Source organism: Schistocerca serialis, chromosome 9 (assembly GCF_023864345.2).
Source record: "Schistocerca serialis cubense isolate TAMUIC-IGC-003099 chromosome 9, iqSchSeri2.2, whole genome shotgun sequence".
Lineage (NCBI taxonomy): Eukaryota > Metazoa > Arthropoda > Insecta > Orthoptera > Acrididae > Schistocerca > Schistocerca serialis.
In genome coordinates, this window is record NC_064646.1 from 70,694,666 (window position 1) to 70,712,724 (window position 18,059).

At 42.7% G+C, this 18,059-nt stretch overlaps 1 protein-coding gene across 1 annotated transcript in view; it reads left to right on the forward strand.

Annotated features, from left to right (window-relative positions):
* Window positions 1-18,059, forward strand: part of LOC126418937 (sarcoplasmic calcium-binding protein) — a 174,027-nt gene that overhangs the window by 142,377 nt on the left and 13,591 nt on the right. The window contains exons 3-4 of the mRNA XM_050085973.1: window positions 12,276-12,443; window positions 12,637-12,777. Coding sequence (XP_049941930.1) covers window positions 12,276-12,443; window positions 12,637-12,777 — 309 coding nt within the window. The remainder of the gene's footprint in view (window positions 1-12,275; window positions 12,444-12,636; window positions 12,778-18,059) is intronic.

The window sequence follows — 18,059 nt, forward strand, 5'->3', positions numbered from 1 at the left end:
TGGTTAGTGTTTAACGTCCCGTCGACAACGAGGTCATTAGAGACGGAGCGCAAGCTCGGGTTAGGGAAGGATTGGGAAGGAAATCGGCCGTGCCCTTTCAAAGGAACCATCCCGGCATTTGCCTGAAACGATTTAGGGAAATCACGGAAAACCTAAATCAGGATGGTCGGAGACGGGATTGAACCGTCGTCCTCCCGAATGCGAGTCCAGTGTGCTAACCACTGCGCCACCTCGCTCGGTGCTGCAGCTAGAACAAGGAAGTTTAGGTGCAAAGATCTGACGGAAAAGGTGCTAAAAAGTTGTCAGTTCAAAAAGCGAAAACTTTGTTATGCCTCTGCCCAGTGTTTAACAGTGATTTGCGAAGTATGTATGCAGATAGGTCGAGAAGTAATTACGTCACAAACCGCCCAAGGGAATGCGCTCGTGCATTGAAAAAAATACCGGGCGATCAAATAGTCAGTATAAATTTGAAAACTTAATAAACCACGGAATAATGTAGATAGAGAGGTAAAAATTGACACACATGCTTGGAATGACGTGGGGTTTTATTAGAACAAAAAAAAAGTTCACAAAATGTCCGACAGATGGCGCTGGACAGCAAAACTGCTACCGTGACGGGTCAGAGGTATGCCGACATGTTACAGAATCGCATCATCCCCAGCCTGGCTGATGAACACCTGCTGGAACGTACGATGTTTATGCAGGATGGCGCTCCATATTGCTAGACGCGTGAAAGATCTCTTGCGCGCGCATCGTTTGGTGGTGATCGTGTGCTCAGCCGCCACTTCCGTCATGCTTGGCCTCCCAGGTCCCCAGACCTCAGTCCGTGCGATTATTGGCTTCGGGGTTACCTGAAGTCGCAAGTGTATCGTGATCGAACGACATCTCTAGGGATGCTGAAAGACAACATCCGACGCCAATGCCTCACCATAACTCCGGACATGCTTTACAGTGCTGTTCACAACATGATTCCTCGACTACAGCTATTGTGGAGGAATGATGGTGGAATATTGAGCATTTCCTGTAAAGAACATCATCTTTGCTTTGTCTTACTTTGTTATGCTAATTATTGCTATTCTGATCAGATGAAGCGACATCTGTCGGACATTTTTTGAACTTTTGTATGTTTTTGGTTCTAATAAAACCCCATGTCATTCCAAGCATGTGTGTCAATTTGTACCTCTCTACCTACATTATTCCGTGAATTATTCAGGTTTCAAATTTATACTGACTTTTTGATTACCCGGTATATTCAAACACGTCACTGAAGACCCTGGCCAACTTCAGTCACTCATTCTGAAAGCTATAAACAAAAAACTTTCAGAATATTGCTTCTCCAGTTTTCTCACGACTGTTTTCAGGTTGGAGCGACCGTGTACGAAATGAAGTTCATCTGGCAGAACATCTAAAAATGTGCAAGCAGCCTGAAAACTAATACAGAAACACGACAGCTTTCAACCGAGTACTCATCTCCCCATCAAGTGCAGATGAGCGAAGGTGGTAACGGAAGACGCTATAGTGTGTGATAGTTTTGTATTCTCCCAGCAGATTTTTCGATATTTTTAACGCAAAATTCAAAATCGTTCACCTATCAAAAGAATCAGCACAGATATTTGAAGTTATATGTCACTGACTTCTGATTTAAAATTGCAAATAACATGTGAGACCTGTGTGACTTTTGATACGTAAGCATTAGCCATACTCGGACCACAACACACTTTGTTGAAATTTTTTATCATGGTGACACTAACAGCCAAATTCCTTGAGAAAAGGGGCAAAAACATTGGCTTCACTTGTTCTTCATCCAGGGTTTCCACTACCATATTCCAAACATACCTCCTTCGCGGCACCCACCTCACACACACCTTCGTAGACAGTTCTGCGTGCAGGATATTATGCACTCGCCCAGGTGAGATGCCTACAGTCTCAGAAGTTCCACGAATTTTTATTCTGTGATCTTGCGTTACCATGCCATGGATTTTGTCAGTGATTCGCTTTGTGGCGACCTCACTTGGACGGCCGGAGCGCGCTTCGTCTTTGGTGCTTTTAAATTCATTTAATCCAAAAGTAAATGGTCGTCAGTGATGTTGCAGAGTCCGCGTGAACTTGCAGTTCTGTTTTGATATGCGTGGCAGTTCAACCCTTCAAATGAAAATGTTTAATTACAGCATAAAACTCCGTATTTCCAAGTGCAGTCGACACACATACCAATTGATATGGCTGACAACAATGACCTGTACGCTGTATTTTGTTGAACTTCTTTATACGGTCCTTGGAATAATCAAGCGCGACAAAAATGTTCCATTCTCTTAAGGAAATTAACAGACTCAACCAAACCATCCTCGAACATTCAGCATCGCGTACCTTACCGATTCCTAAATGGAAATGGGGACGAGATACACTTTCTTCTATTGTTCATCTCTTCGTGTCAGACATATCAGTGCACTGGAGAACCAAGAATTGTGTCTGCTGTCACAGTTAAGTGCGTAAAATCTCCGAAACAGCTATGCTTTATGATCTGCCGATACATCTCCAAATGAAACTGTCAGTGGCAAATTTCTTCCTTAAAAAAGTCCAATCGTATTGATTTGAATATCCCTCTCAAAAAACTGCGATATTTAGGGAATTCAGGGATACGTTCGAATGACAGCATAGGGGAAAAAAAATCAGAATTTTGGTCAAAACATACCAGTTTCGGCTTAGTGCTCCATTACTATAGTAAAATTCAACAAATTCAAGTTCTTTTGGCCTTCTCTCGTTACCACGACGTTCAGTGCATCTGCCTTAAACATTGTTCGCCGCAACAAACAGCTTAATACCTCGACAATGGTACCAAAAATAACGCTAGGCCTAATCAGTTTAACCCTTCACTTCGCACTTTGTTTAGAACACCACATAATTTTTTGTTGTATTTGAAATTGTCCAGTGACGTCAGGAAAAATGTTGAAAAAATTATACATTATTAATTTTGGGGGAAAACATGCACTGCCCAAGAGAATCAAAAGACTATTTTTTTCGAAATCCTGTAATTGTCTCCAACTGCTACGCATAAGTTTGAAATTTGGCTCATAGGTGCCTACAACATTCTTCTTTAGTGCTGCAAACGCGAGGCACCCTGCGACGCCGCCTTCGAGCTCGGCGATGCTTCGAACAACAATGTGTCGACATGCGAAAAAAGATCAGGGCTCAGAAGTTATTGTGATGTGTAAAGTGGGTGGCAACGTTGGCACCAAATTTCAATGCAATTCTGCCTAACTCCACCGTGGACGTGCCATGCGATAGGAATGTCGTCACATACCCTCTTACCCACATTTCACACCTTTTTTGACGCTTCTGTGATGGAGATCTGAAACGCGACACCCAGAACTGAAATCAAACCACTTTGTTATGAGTGGCTGAAGGAAATGTTTGAGACACACTGCTGCTCAGCATCCATACAAGAAAGGCCTTAGGCGATGGTATAAAGGGCGTCAATGAAGCCACCCCTTTCCTTGGGACGTTCATTCCCTTTCGTGGTCGAGAATGACAGTTTGCTGTTTTACGAGCAACAGGAAGACATTCTTGACAGTCTTGGATACTGCTGACATCACCGTGATGCTTCAGCCATTCTGTAAAGGACGTAGTGTGCTAGCAATACTATTGAATGAGATTTCACCTCTTTGTGGCTCTGTGTGATCGGAGTTTTCGGTCTGGTGTGAGGGTGGAAACTTAAGTGACAGTTGAAAACCGTTCAACGGAATTTGAATCAGTTATTCAATACTCCCGTTTCACGCCATCCTGTGAGATGATCATGGAGGAGTGCGAGATCGACACACGTCTGAAAATAACAGCAAGGTGTCCCTCTAACACTGCCCAGTTCGGCAAAACCATCAGTGGTACCTAACCACTTTTATTGAGAATTTTAAAAATGCATCTTTACAGAGAAAATCTGTGAAGTAGCACTAGGCTCCTGCAGGTAGGCAACCAATTAGCACCCATCCAATGCTAGTTGCTTGCCTGCAGGCATCTGTGACTGCTTCTCAGTTTTTTCCTCAACAAGGTGCGGGTTGCGGACAGCAAAAATGAGCTTGATGGTGAGACAATACAGTCCATAATGAAGGACAGAAAAAACCTTAGACAGATTTAAGAAAAAGAACAACAAAGAGGAAAGAACTATCAACTCAATTGCTGTGCATATCACATATACTACTTGTTGCCATATTTTTATGTATCTTAGAATTTTGCAACCTGAGGTTTAATATTGGTCAGCCATTCTGTCTCCTTTTAATTATAGTTTATCCAAGTGAATTTTTCTTTTGATGTAATACACAGAGAACATGAGGAACTGATGAAATGTGTGAGAGGGAATGGGAGTCTGATGGTCTTGGAAAGCTGGAATGCTGTAACATAAATATCAATAATGTGGTGTTGAAGAAAAACATGACATAGGAGAAAGATTTCTGAAGTAATGTGGGGTAAATCTCATGTGGTTGTCCCTGATGTATGCAAAATGACTCATGTGAGAGTGGAAATTGTAAAATGTTAAGAATAAGGCCGTTGAAGAGATGGTGCTGTCAAAATGCATCATGTTAATTTTAATTAGTGACAGTATTACGGAAAGGACAGATGGCTAATGACCACAGTCTCTGGCTGCTGAGACCAGATTGTGAGCAACAGCACATGATGGGAGAAGCAGTCTGGGTGTTGTGGGTAAGGAGGAGGCTAGGATGGAGAGGGGGAGAGATAGCAGGGTAGTGGTGGAGGATGGTGAAGTGCTGCTTGCGGAAAAATACAGGGGTGAGGTGGGGAGAGGGTACGGCAGCTAGATGCAGTCAGTAGGTTAGACAGAGGGTGGTAGAGTGGGGAGAGGGGGGAGGGGAGGGGAAGGAGAGAAGTAAAAAGATTGTGGTTCCATTAGTGGAATAGAGGACCATGTAAGGATGAAGTAGGAACAGGGAAGTACTACACAGTCGCTATGCCACTAACAGACCCACAGTCTTTTTACTTCTCCCCATTTCCTTGAAAGAAACGTGTTAGGTAACTGAAGTAATGCACGCACACTTGAAAGCTGTGCACATTAGCAGTGTGTTGTCATCCCCGAGAATGTGCCACAAAAGAGCAATACTGTGAACTTTCAATAGAGCCCGCCATGGGCAAGTGCCTATTTGAACCCTGCTGCACTATGCTCGCACTCAGTTATCATGGTATTACTGCTTGCATACATTTGCCTTATCTTACTGTGTTCAGTGTATGTTAAGGTGATTGGCATATGTGCCACAGTCCAATAAAGTTGTTCTAACATTTGTGGTTGCGTTGTGTGTCCAAGTTACAACACAAGTGACAATGAGAGTGGTTTTGTTCTCTGGGCGGTTTGCAGTCTCTGGTTGGCCCTCCCTTGCACCTATGATGTCTGACAGTGCTGCTGATGAGTTTTTATGCTGGCTGGTTGATCAACAAGTGGTTCTTACTGTGGCGTTTCAGCATCTCAGTCAACAGGGGGAGTCAAACCCAGGTATTGCAAATGCATGCCTCTGTTTTGGCCTGTTCCGGTCTGTCTCTGTCTACATTACCTGCCGCGTCACCCCTTGCACCTTCTGTTTTGCCTGTCATTACCCCAGTCATTTATCCCCCAACTATTTACAGCTTATGATGAGTCTGGTGAAGATTGGGAAGCCTATGAAAAATGGTTGCAGCAGTATTTTCATGTATTTGGATTGACTGATGTTGCCTTATGCCATGCTTTCTTTTTGTTTTGGTTATCACCTCACATGTATCAACTCCTTTGCGAATTGGCCCGCTTGCAGGAACAGTCTTCACTCTCATTTGATAACATGTGCAACCTTCTTTTGAAATACTAATGTAAACAGACACACATCTGCTGCTCATGTCAAGTTTTAATGGTGTCGCAAGAAACTAGAACATTCGTATAAGACTTGGGCAGCTGAGCTTCACGGTTTAAGCCATTGTTGTCACTTTGTCACTGATAGACATAAGGAGTCATATGCCAACCAAATGGTTGATGATGCAATCATTTGTTTGGCTCTCAATCATGAGGTGAACGGACCCTTCAATGCGAAACCCCCTCCAATGTTCTGACCGTTGCACAATCTGAGATATCGAAGGCTGCAGGTGCTCAAATTGAATTGTGGTACAAGGTTGCAGAAGTTTAACCCACTTGCTGTTGCTGTTTGTCAGACGATCCACAGGGGAACAATATAGTGGCAGCGGTCCGTGCATGAGCAAAACATCCAGCCAGCTGACCCAACTCACTGCAGCAGCCACGGTCACAGCAGCAGCACAGAAAGCCTGAAAATAAACAACAATGCAAGCGCTCCATGCTTCCCTTTTGTCCATTGTGTTTTGTCAGTCATGATAGGCTGGATTTCCTAAGTGGTGGGCTGTTTACTGCCAGTGCAACAAAATGGGCCACATTGCTCCTGTTTGTAATGCAAAATTCCAACAGCCTATTACAGATGTCGAGATGGATTTCAGTTGTGTGTCATGAATCTTTGTTGCACCCAATAAGCTTTTTATTGATATCAAAGTTTATCAGAGAATTTTGCAGATGCAAGTTGATATTGGTGCTGCCGTGTCATTATTCAACTTTCAAATGTACATGGACTTTGGTTCTCCCCCTTTAGTGCCATTGTCACATACATTAGTCACCTACAATAAACAAATCATTCTGATGTTAGGTAGTTTCTTGGCCCCAGTCACATACAAATCTGTGGTTCGTCCACTGACTTTTCAGGTGGTGAATAATCACTCACTGAAAATTTGTTAGGTTTGGACATCTTTAATCTTTTTGGATTTCCCATTTCTGATGAAATTAATCTTGTCTCTGGTCATGTGCCTTATACACAACTTGACACTTAATTCTCTGAATTTTCTTCCCTGTTTTCTGCAGGTTTGGATTGTGCCGATAATTTCAAAGCCCACATCACCATGAAACCTTCAGCCACAGACCCCATTTCTTTCAGGCTTGTCCAGTGCAGATGGCTCTCCGTGACCAGGTCAAGGCAGAGCTCGACCACCTCTGGGCCTCTGGGTCATCCAACCAATTGCATCCAGCAAATGAGCTACCCTCTTAGTCATTGTCAAGATGATGTTGGGATGGTTACTCCTTTGCACTGATTTCAAAGTTTCTGTCAATGCTCAGTCTACCATTGACACATATCTCTTGCTGCACCCTGATGAACTTTTTGCTGAGCTCATTGTTGGCCAATATTTTTCCAAGATTGACCTCTCCAATGTATATTTGCAGCTTACCGTTGATGCTGACTCTCAATGGCTCTTGGACATTAACATGTCTTTTGGCTTGTATCAATACCTGTGGTTACCATTTTGTGTGGCCAGCACCCTGGCAATTTTTCAACCGTTTCTCGAACAACTCACAGGGTCTGTGCCTGTTCGTGCTAACTATGTTGATGATATTGTGGTGTCTGGCTCCTCCACTGCTGAATATCTCAACAGCTCACATATGCTCTTTTCAATGTTACAGGCTGCCAGGTTAAAACAGAATTTGGAAAAGTGCTGCTTCTCTCACCCTTCTATTGTTTATCTTGGGTTCTAGGTGTCTAGTGCTGGTATCAGACCCCCTTTGTCAGAATGTCCGTTCTGTGTCCTACATCGGTCAAGGAACTCCAGGTCTTTTTAGGTAAGAATGCTTATTATCATCAGTTTTTACCAGGGGTAGTGTTGGTTGCACAACTGTTACATGCCTTGCTGCCTGAGGGGATATCTTTCCACTGGTCACTGGTGTGTGAAATGGCATTTTCCAAACTGAAATCTATGTTACAATCTGTATCTTGCCTGGTAACGTACCTACCGGGTCAATATTTAGTGATAACAACAGATTTAGCCCAGCATGGGATGGGGGGCAGTGTTAGCTCATAAATATTCTGATGGCTCTGAGCGGTCTATTGCATATGCATCAGAGATGCTTAAATTGGCTCACACTAAATATTCACAAACAGAGAAAGAAGCCCTCACCGTTATTTATGCCTTAAAGAAGTTTCATGTTTTCCTGTACGGTGTAAAATTCCATCTCCTCACAGATCACAAGCTGTTAGTTTTGCTCTTTAACTCCTCAGCGTCATTTCCAGACAAAGCAGTGCATCACCTTCAACGTCAGGTGTTGTTCCTCTCTCGGTACAACTGCTATGTATTGCTAAACATGTGGACCCTGCCGTTCTCTCCCATCTTCCAGCCAGTCTGAGCCAGTTTTTGATCAGGAGGAGTTACTCTGTTTCCACTTGATGAACGCGCTCAGTGAACTGTTGTCAGTTTCCCAATCACTTGGTCATGCAGGCTAGTGCTACTGATCTGATTTTACGGAAAGTGGTACACTGCATATAACATGGCTGGCCTGAGGCCCTAACCACCATGCGTTTCAGCATTGTTTCTCTGTCACTGGTGGTGTTCTATTTCTTTATATGGATTATTCAGCTCCTCACATAGTGGTTCCCTCTGCTCTCCATTCGGAGATCCTGCAATTGCTGCATGCTGATCACTGGGGGTGTCACACACCAAGGCATTAACCCACTGTCATGTTTTTTGGACTGGTTTGGACAGTGACATCACTCATTTGGTAATGACATGTTCTCAACGAGCATCACAGCAAGCTGCCCTGTGAGCAACAGTGTCTCTGTGGGTGCAGCCTTTGCAGGTCCGGGACTGTATCCACATCTATTTTGCCGACCCTTTCCTTAAGGCATGCTGGCAAATAGTAACTGATGCAGTCTCTCGGTTCCCACATGCTGTTCATTACCTGTCCACTTTGGCCTCTGCCACCATGGCAGCCCTGTCAAAATTTTTTTCCATCAAAAGACTTTCAGCAACATTGGTCTCTCATAACAGGCCTCAGTTTGTGTCGGAGGAGTTTGCCTGTTTCTGCAATGCCCACGTGTTTTGCCACATTTTCCCCCCGCTTTTCTACCCACAGTCCAACTGTGAGGCCAAAAGGTTAGTTAGAACATTCAAAATGCAAATCAAAAAATGCATTACTCAGTCCCTGCCTGATGTTGCCTGAGATCAGTTTCTGTCTTCCTGTCAGTTCATGCCATTCGGCAACAACAGCCCAGCAGAAATGCTCAAAGATTGTCAACCCTGGCCACTCCTGCATCTCCTGTGGTCCTGCCACGGACTCCAACCTGTGCAACCATCATCCTGTTTCCAGCCTGGGGTGGCTGTCTGGGCACATGGGTTTGGTCATCACCCAAAATGGATTCCTGCCATCATCTCCTGATGCCGTGGCCACTGTCTCTATGATGTCCATATGGAGGAGGGTCTCTGTGCACATCATCACAACCAGATGCACCTGCACATGGACGACCAGACAACCCTGGCTGGGGCACTGACGGTGCCACGCCAGCCTCCATCACCCAATGGGTCATCTGAGTCTACTGGGTCTCTGCTGTGACATATGAGGGGTCCTCCATCACCAGTGGATGAACATGGCACAGCTTCTCCAATACCGTTATCAGTACCAGAACCGTCTCCCCTGCCTGCTCAGTCAACTGCAGGGGCATCCTACTGTATGGGTTGTTACGAAAAGATGGACTGCACTGCTGCCTACCCATGCCCCAAGTACTTTCAGCCATATCCCCTCGTATCAGCACATCATCTCAGTGAGAGCCTCACAGAAAAAGAAGTCATGGACATCTTGTGAATCTGAGCTGTTCCCCAAGGGGAGAGGAATGTGAATGTGCGCACATTGGAAAGTCATGCACATTAGCAGTTTGTTGTCTTCCATGAGAGTGTGCTGTGAAAGAGCAAATAGTAACTGATGCATTCTCTCGGTACCCCCCACCCCCCACCCATGGGCAAGTGTCTATTTAAACCCTGCCATGCTATACTCATGCTCAGTTATTATGTTATTACTGCTTGCATACATTTGCCTTATCTTATTATGTTCAGTGTATATTACGGTGATTGGTGTACATGCTACAGTCCAATAAAGTTGTACTATCATTCTAGGTCATTTGTGTGTGGAAGTTACAACAGTAACATTTCAGCTTACTGCCACTGTTGTTTAGTATGTATGTTACAGAAAAAATGGTGGAAAGGAAACAACATTTCAAATTAGAAATAGATATTTCAAAAGAAGCATGTCCCAGTGCTAAGATTAACAGACAAAATAGTCCTGCTGGTAAAAACTAAAGAAACTTTATGGGAACTGTGTAACGGTTAGAATACTTGGCACAGGATTTTGATTAATGATTAACAAAGCAAATACAGAGCTAGTGAAAAATAGTAGCAAGGAGTGATTTATTAAGTAATCGATATTAGGGAAGGCATTGTAGATAAATTCACCCATCTGAGATGCAAGATAACAGAAAATTGCCGAAACAAAGGAACATGAAAAGCAAATAGGGACCATCAGATAACGATTTTGTCAGTAAGTATTCTGCTGGTTTCAAATACTGACATATAATCAAAAGAGAAGTTTCTGAATCTTTATGTCTGGTGCATCATATGGAAATGAAATAGGGATTGTGTGAAAAGTGGTGAAGCAGAAGCCAAAAGCAATTAAATTTTGATACTAGAAATTAATTGAACAAACACAGTGTGAAATAAAATGAAGGGTTAGTCAGAAAAGGGACAGGGGGAGCAGTCTAAATAAAACACATTAGCAAATGATGCATCAGGAATAAGATTAAATGTACCACAAGGCTTGGTAATTGGGCTGTTTCTGTTCTTGTCTACATAAATTATTCATCCAGGACAATTGGGGATCCTTCAAAAACAATGATGTTTGCTGTTAACGTAAGTGTATTAATAATCTGCCTAAACAGACTGCCTAGACAGACTGGAGAATAATGGAACAGGCTTAGGATTGATTCACAGACAACAGCTTACCTCTTAATAATATAAAAAATGGCATTATCCAATTCCAAGCAAATCGAAATGATTTACAGATGACAGAAGTAGAGGTCAATGGGCAAACATCAAATGAGGCTTTGTGTATGATGTTTATAGGCATCCAGATGAATAATAAATTTTGGTGATGCCGGCTTGTGAATAAGTTGACTAAAAAACGTGATTACCATCTGTTGTTAAGTCATGCGAAGATAGCTCAGCTGCTAAGAGCTTTGCCAGAGAAAGGCAAGGTTTGGGTTTATGTCCTGGTCTGTCTCACAGTTTTAATCTGATAAGAAATTTCAAAAACAGCACACACTTCACTGCAGAGAGAAAGGTCCATTGTGCAAAAAACATGTTCCAACATTAATTTTGTATAATTGTACTGATAATCAATAAATTTGTATCTTTTCCAATCAATATATTAATAAACACGAAAAAAAGTTTAATTTGGTACAGGAAAGGCAGTTGTTGTCATGGCTTCCAATGGCTCTTCAAACATATCTAAGCAGTATTGTACTTCACTGATTGCGCAACACACTATTACAAAATGTTAATTTATAAGGTGCTAATATGTGAAATAAGGGAAAGAAACCATGGTGAGACTCGTAGCCACAGGATTATGCATTTGGGTTTTTGTGTGTGTGAATGTGTGTACCTTTTTTTAGAAAAAGAGCAAGAGCTCAAAAACAAGTGTCATTAGTGCTTTCTGTTCATACACATGTGTGCCACACATCAGTCTACTGTAGGTGAGTGGTTGCCTTTCCCCTATTTTACAATTTCTTTTAGAAAGGTATGTGGCAGAACAGTCTTTATTATTACTGGAATGCAAATGCTTATGTAACAGGACAGATTATGAGGAATTTGGCTTTTATTGCCATAAATAATGTGTGTTTGCTATCAAATACATCAGCATTAATGAGCCTGTTTTTCTCTTACAGGAATTATATAGCCATTCATTTTTTATTTTTTACAAATTCAGATACTTAGTTTTTTCTGTAACAGGATATATTAATGATGGTTAGAGCCTCTTTGCTACTCTCGTTAGCCCATTCTTGACTGTTTTGTACTACTTAAATGCACAGAAAATGCTGAAATGTCAGAAAGAAGTTGTATCCTACAAAGAAAAGCAGGGCAGATTAACTAAATGCATAAATTACTGTATTTTTCCAGTCCAAAGTGCAGTAAATCTTATTTTTTTATATTGTCCTATGGTAAAAATAAAGTCTTGCTCATTCACAGCTTTGTATAGATTTGAGCGCATGGAAATATATTACAAAGTCTGTATTTGTTCACAGTCACATTTATCATTTTCAATGTAACCCATTTCACAATATTTCTCTTGTATTGTCCACTCAGACAAATTTCTTAAAAATTATGTAACTTATATTCTCTTAACATTTCAAAATAAAACTTTCATTATTTTTTTGCTGTAGGGTAACACAGAATTTTGGCGAAGAAAAATTCGGACGTTTCATGGACTCATTGATTTGAATCATGATGGTGTAGTATCAATGGATGACTTTAATATTTTGGCAGACAGATTCATTAACCTGGGACACCTGACAAAGAAACAGGAAGAAGAGTTCAGAGCAGCTCTTCAGGTATTATAAAGTATTTTTAACAATATTCAACACAAAGCTAGTCAAACAATTGACTTTAGATACTTTTTCACTGCAATCCCATGAAACTACAGATGCTATTAGCATTACAGAAATACATCTGGAAATAACTTAAGACTGTTTGTATGGAGTAAAATGCTGTTGTTATTGCTGATACTAAATCTGTTTTTCCCAGGTGGTGTGGGAAGAGCAATGGGGTATTGCACACCCATATAACTTGGTTACCACAGAACAATATTTGGAGAATATGCATCATGTGATCAATGACAAGTCCCTTAAAAGGAAATCACATCATTTTCTTCCGCATCTCTTCAAGGTACGTTATGCACTAACACATTTTCATGTGCTGGTTGCATAATTTGCAACTTTTTAATTACAAAAATAATCCATTTGCACAATTTTCTGTTCTGAAATTTTTCATAAATGTTTGTTATCTACAGTAGGCATACCTTGGTACTTGATACAGTAACTGACTGTAATGTCAACATTCTAGTCAGAGAACACTTAGACGCTTTCCTTATATTTTGTGAAAAGGTTTACAGATACACTGTGAATTAAATTGCTTCATGAAAATGAATACTGTATAAGAAGAAGACTGAGTTACTGACCAATACTTACCTTAAAGAGGTGGAAAAAGGTAGGAAATTGTGTCGTATGAGTGGTGTCTGGAAAGTAGTACCGGTTTGTTCCAACACCACCACAGCACTGATGTTGCTCTTCTGCATATTCACAGTCATCTCTCTGGATCATTTCCTTCGATTGACACCATTACAGCTGGATTCTGTTGTGTTTACATTTGTTGCTGATTTTTCAAAATGTTTAAGATGGTCTCTGAGCCCACAGACAGTGAAGTGCATTCTGTAATATGATTTTTGAGTGCAAAGAATTTTAAGCCTGCTGAACTTCATCTTGTAAAGATTTATGGTGAAAATGTAATGACTGGTGGAATGGTGAGAAAGTGGGTGAGACAATTCAATTATAGATGAACCAATGTTTATAGGGTGGGTGGCCTTCTGTCATCAATGACAGTTTGGTTGAGAAAGTGAATGACAAAATTAGTAAAGTATGGTTCACAATAAGAATGCTTTGTGATCAGTTTCCACAAATTTCATAAACAGTTTTGGATAAGATTGTCAATCACTTAAATTTTCAGAAATTGTGTTCCCGTTGAGTTCTGAAAATGCTTAAGTGTGTCCACAAAAATGAAGCGACTTGGCAGTGCTTTGACATTTCTTACCCAATGCAGTGATGAGGGAGACGAATTCGTAACAAAACTGTGACCAGTGATGAAACTTGGATTGCTCATGTCACTCCAGACTCAAAACAACAGTCAGTTGAGTGGCGGTACTGATTATGCACCAAAAGACAAAAATTCAAAACAATTTTGTCAGCACAAAAAACATGTGCACTGTGTTCTGGGACAGGCAGGGTATTCTGCTTAATGAGTTCTTTCCCATAGGTCAAATTGTCAGTGTAATATTATTATGAAAAAAATGAGAAAATTCCAGCATACAGTTCAAAACAAAAGGCATGAAAAAAATTGAGAAAATTCCAGCATACAGTTCAAAACAAAAGGCATGGAATGCTGAGTCAAGACGTGTTGCTTCATGACAATGCACGTTCTCATTGTGCTTGTGTCATTCAAAAGATTACTCAGCAATTCGGTTGGGAGCAGTTCAATAACCCATCATAAAGCCCCCATCTCACACCTTCCAGCTACCACTTTTTCTTGAACTGGAAGAGTGATTTTGGAGGAAGACACTTTGACAGCTATGATGGTGCAAAAAACTGTTTTCAGAAGTGGCTGTCTTCACTGGTGGCATCTTTCTATGAAGAGGATATAAAAAAGTTGGTGTCCTGCTGTGACAAATGCCTGAACGATGGTGACAAATATATAGAAAAACAGTTTAAGAAGTTCTCTTTCTTCTGGAAATAAGTTTTTGTTTAAAAATGTTTTACGAGCTTTTTTTCCAAAATGGTGCTTACATTCCAGACATGCCTTTCACTTGGGATTTTGCCTCTCAGCGATTTATACTTATCATCCATTCTGTCTCCTTGAGAGTTTATAACTTTTTCAGATGATATTTCCTTCTTAATTATAATAATTACAAAGTGAACCAGAACTCCACTGATAAACTTTCAGAAACTGTTCAGGGACTCCTTATGAATATCTTGGTCTAAGGGACCCATGGTCTCAGTCAGCTCATTGCAGAATTACTGCATTTCTTTTTGTTTCTCTTCCCAGTCAACTTTGTTCTGTATCACACTGACAATATCTGCAAAAGATTGAAAATGATTATATTATGCACTGTGTGTCTCTTCACTCTCAAACTTGTGTTCAGTAATGAGCTGTTCTTCCAGTGACACTAATTACACTGAGGTACTTATGCATCTGAGGATTGTTGCATAACTCTGTATTGTGCGTTATACATTTTGGTTATTGCCTATAACAGGCTTCTTCACATTTTTAAAGGTATTTTCACTGGAAAAAGGGTGATCATGGTAACAAACCAAATAAATAATAATCACGCTCTGTAATATGCTGCCAGAGACCAAAGGCCCTTGCACCAAAATACTCAGAAGGTACCCCTGAGCAACCTCTGAAGTTTTCAGTGGAATTCTGGCTCACTCTGTATAAAATTATGACACAGAATTGCTGGCCAGTACTTAATTTCAAGACAAATTTCAGTACCACTTATAAATACATACACTATGTGATCAAAAGTATCTGGACATCTGGCTGAAAATGACTTACATGTTTGTGGCACCCTCCATTGGTAATACTGGAATTCAGTATGATGTTGGTCCATCCTCAGCCTTGATGACAGCTTCCACTCTCGCATGCATACATTCAATCAGGTGCTGGAAGGTTGCTTGGGGAATGGCAGCCCATTCTTCATGGAGTACTGCACTGAGGAGAGGTATCAATGTCGGTCGGTGAGGCCTGGGATAAAGTTGGCATTCCAAAACATCCCAAAGATGTTTTATAGGATTCAGGTCAGGACTCTGTGCAAACCAGTCCATTACAGGGATGTTATTGTCGTGTAACCACTCCACCAAAGGTCGTGCATTATGAACAGCTGCTCGATTGTGCTGAAAGATGCAGTCGCCATCCCTGAATTGCTCTTCAACAGTGGGAGGCAAGAAGGAGTTTAAAAAATCAATGTTGGCCTGTATTGTGGTAGCGTCACACAAAACAACAAAGGTTCAAGCCCCCTCCATGAAAACACAACCACACCATAACACCACCACCTCTGACTTTTACTGTTGGCAGATGACGTTCACCAGGCATTTGCCATACCCACACCCTGCCATTGGATCACCACATTGTGTACCATGATTTGTCACTCTACACAACATTTTTGTACTGTTCAGTCGACCAGTATTTATGCTCCTTACACCAAGTGAGACATCGTTTGGCATTTACTGGCATGATGTGTGGCTTGTGAGCAGCCGCTTGACCATGACATCAAAGTTTTCTCACCTCCCACCTAACTGTCGTGTACCTGCAGTGGATCCTGATGCAGTTTGGAATTCCTGTGTGATGGTCTGGATAGGTGTCTACCCATTACTCTGTCAGTCAACAGATGAGGTCGGCCTGTACGCTTTTGTGCTGTATGTGTCCCTTCAAGTTTCCTCTTCAATATCACATTGGAAACAGTGGACCTAGGGATGTTTAGGAGTCTGGAAATCTTGCATACAGACATATGATACAAGTAACCATGTTCTAAATCTGTTAGTTCCGCGGAGTGCCCCATTCCGCTCACTCATTATGTCTAATGACTACTGAGGTTGCTGAAATGGAGTACCTGGCAGTAGGTGGCAGGACAATGCAGCTAATATGAAAAACATATGTTTTTGGGGGTGTCAAGATACTTTTGATCACATAGTGTATAAAAGTACACACAGTTACCAAGCCTTCAGGATTAATACACTCCTGGAAATTGAAATAAGAACACCGTGAATTCATTTTCCCAGGAAGGGGAAACTTTATTGACACATTCCTGGGGTCAGATACATCACATGATCACACTGACAGAACCACAGGCACATAGACACAGGCAACAGAGCATGCACAATGTCGGCACTAGTACAGTGTATATCCACCTTTCGCAGCAATGCAGGCTGCTATTCTCCCATGGAGACGATCGTAGAGATGCTGGATGTAGTCCTGTGGAACGGCTTGCCTGGCGCCTCAGTTGGACCAGCGTTCGTGCTGGACGTGCAGACCGCGCGAGACGACGCTTCATCCAGTCCCAAACATGCTCAATGGGGGACAGATCCGGAGATCTTGCTGGCCAGGGTAGTTGACTTACACCTTCTAGAGCACGTTGGGTGGCACGGGATACATGCGGACGTGCATTGTCCTGTTGGAACAGCAAGTTCCCTTGCTGGTCTAGGAATGGTAGAACGATGGGTTCGATGACTATTCAGTGTCCCCTCGACGATCACCAGTGGTGTACGGCCAGTGTAGGAGATCGCTCCCCACACCGTGATGCCGGGTGTTGGCCCTGTGTGCCTCGGTCGTATGCAGTCCTGATTGTGGCGCTCACCTGCACGGCGCCAAACACGCATACGACCATCATTGACACCAAGGCAGAAGCGACTCTCATCGCTGAAGACGACACGTCTCCATTCGTCCCTCCATTCACGCCTGTCGCGACACCACTGGAGGCGGGCTGCACAATGTTGGGGCGTGAGCGGAAGACGGCCTAACGGTGTGCGGGACCGTAGCCCAGCTTCATGGAGACGGTTGCGAATGGTCCTCGCCGATACCCCAGGAGCAACAGTGTCCCTAATTTGCTGGGAAGTGGCGGTGCGGTCCCCTACGGCACTGCGTAGGATCCTACGGTCTTGGCGTGCATCCGTGCGTCGCTGCGGTCCGGTCCCAGGTCGACGGGCACGTGCACCTTCCGCCGACCACTGGCGACAACATCGATGTACTGTGGAGACCTCACGCCCCACGTGTTGAGCAATTCGGCGGTACGTCCACCCGGCCTCCCGCATGCCCACTATACGCCCTCGCTCAAAGTCCGTCAACTGCACATACGGTTCACGTCCACGCTGTCGCGGCATGCTACCAGTGTTAAAGACTGCGATGGAGCTCCGTATGCCACGGCAAACTGGCTGACACTGACGGCGGCGGTGCACAAATGCTGCGCAGCTAGCGCCATTCGACGGCCAACACCGCGGTTCCTGGTGTGTCCGCTGTGCCGTGCGTGTGATCATTGCTTGTACAGCCCTCTCGCAGTGTCCGGAGCAAGTATGGTGGGTCTGACACACCGGTGTCAATGTGTTCTTTTTTCCATTTCCAGGAGTGTAGTTCCGTCCTTAGGGAGAAGAGAGTTCTTCACTTGTCCTCAAAATATGTGGATCCCTGTTGTCCCGTGGCCTGAGTAACCTGCCCTCACTTTTTAACTTTCCCCAGGCTACAACTCTCTCCTTCCCAACAAATGCAATATTAGTTCTGAAAGCAAGGATAATGCATGTACTGCTTGTTATACATATCTATTGACAGTACTGACAACTAGCCTGAAGGTAAGTACAGGGTAGCAATTTTGTTTCATAAATTTAGTTTCCTCAAGAGACTCTTCCTTT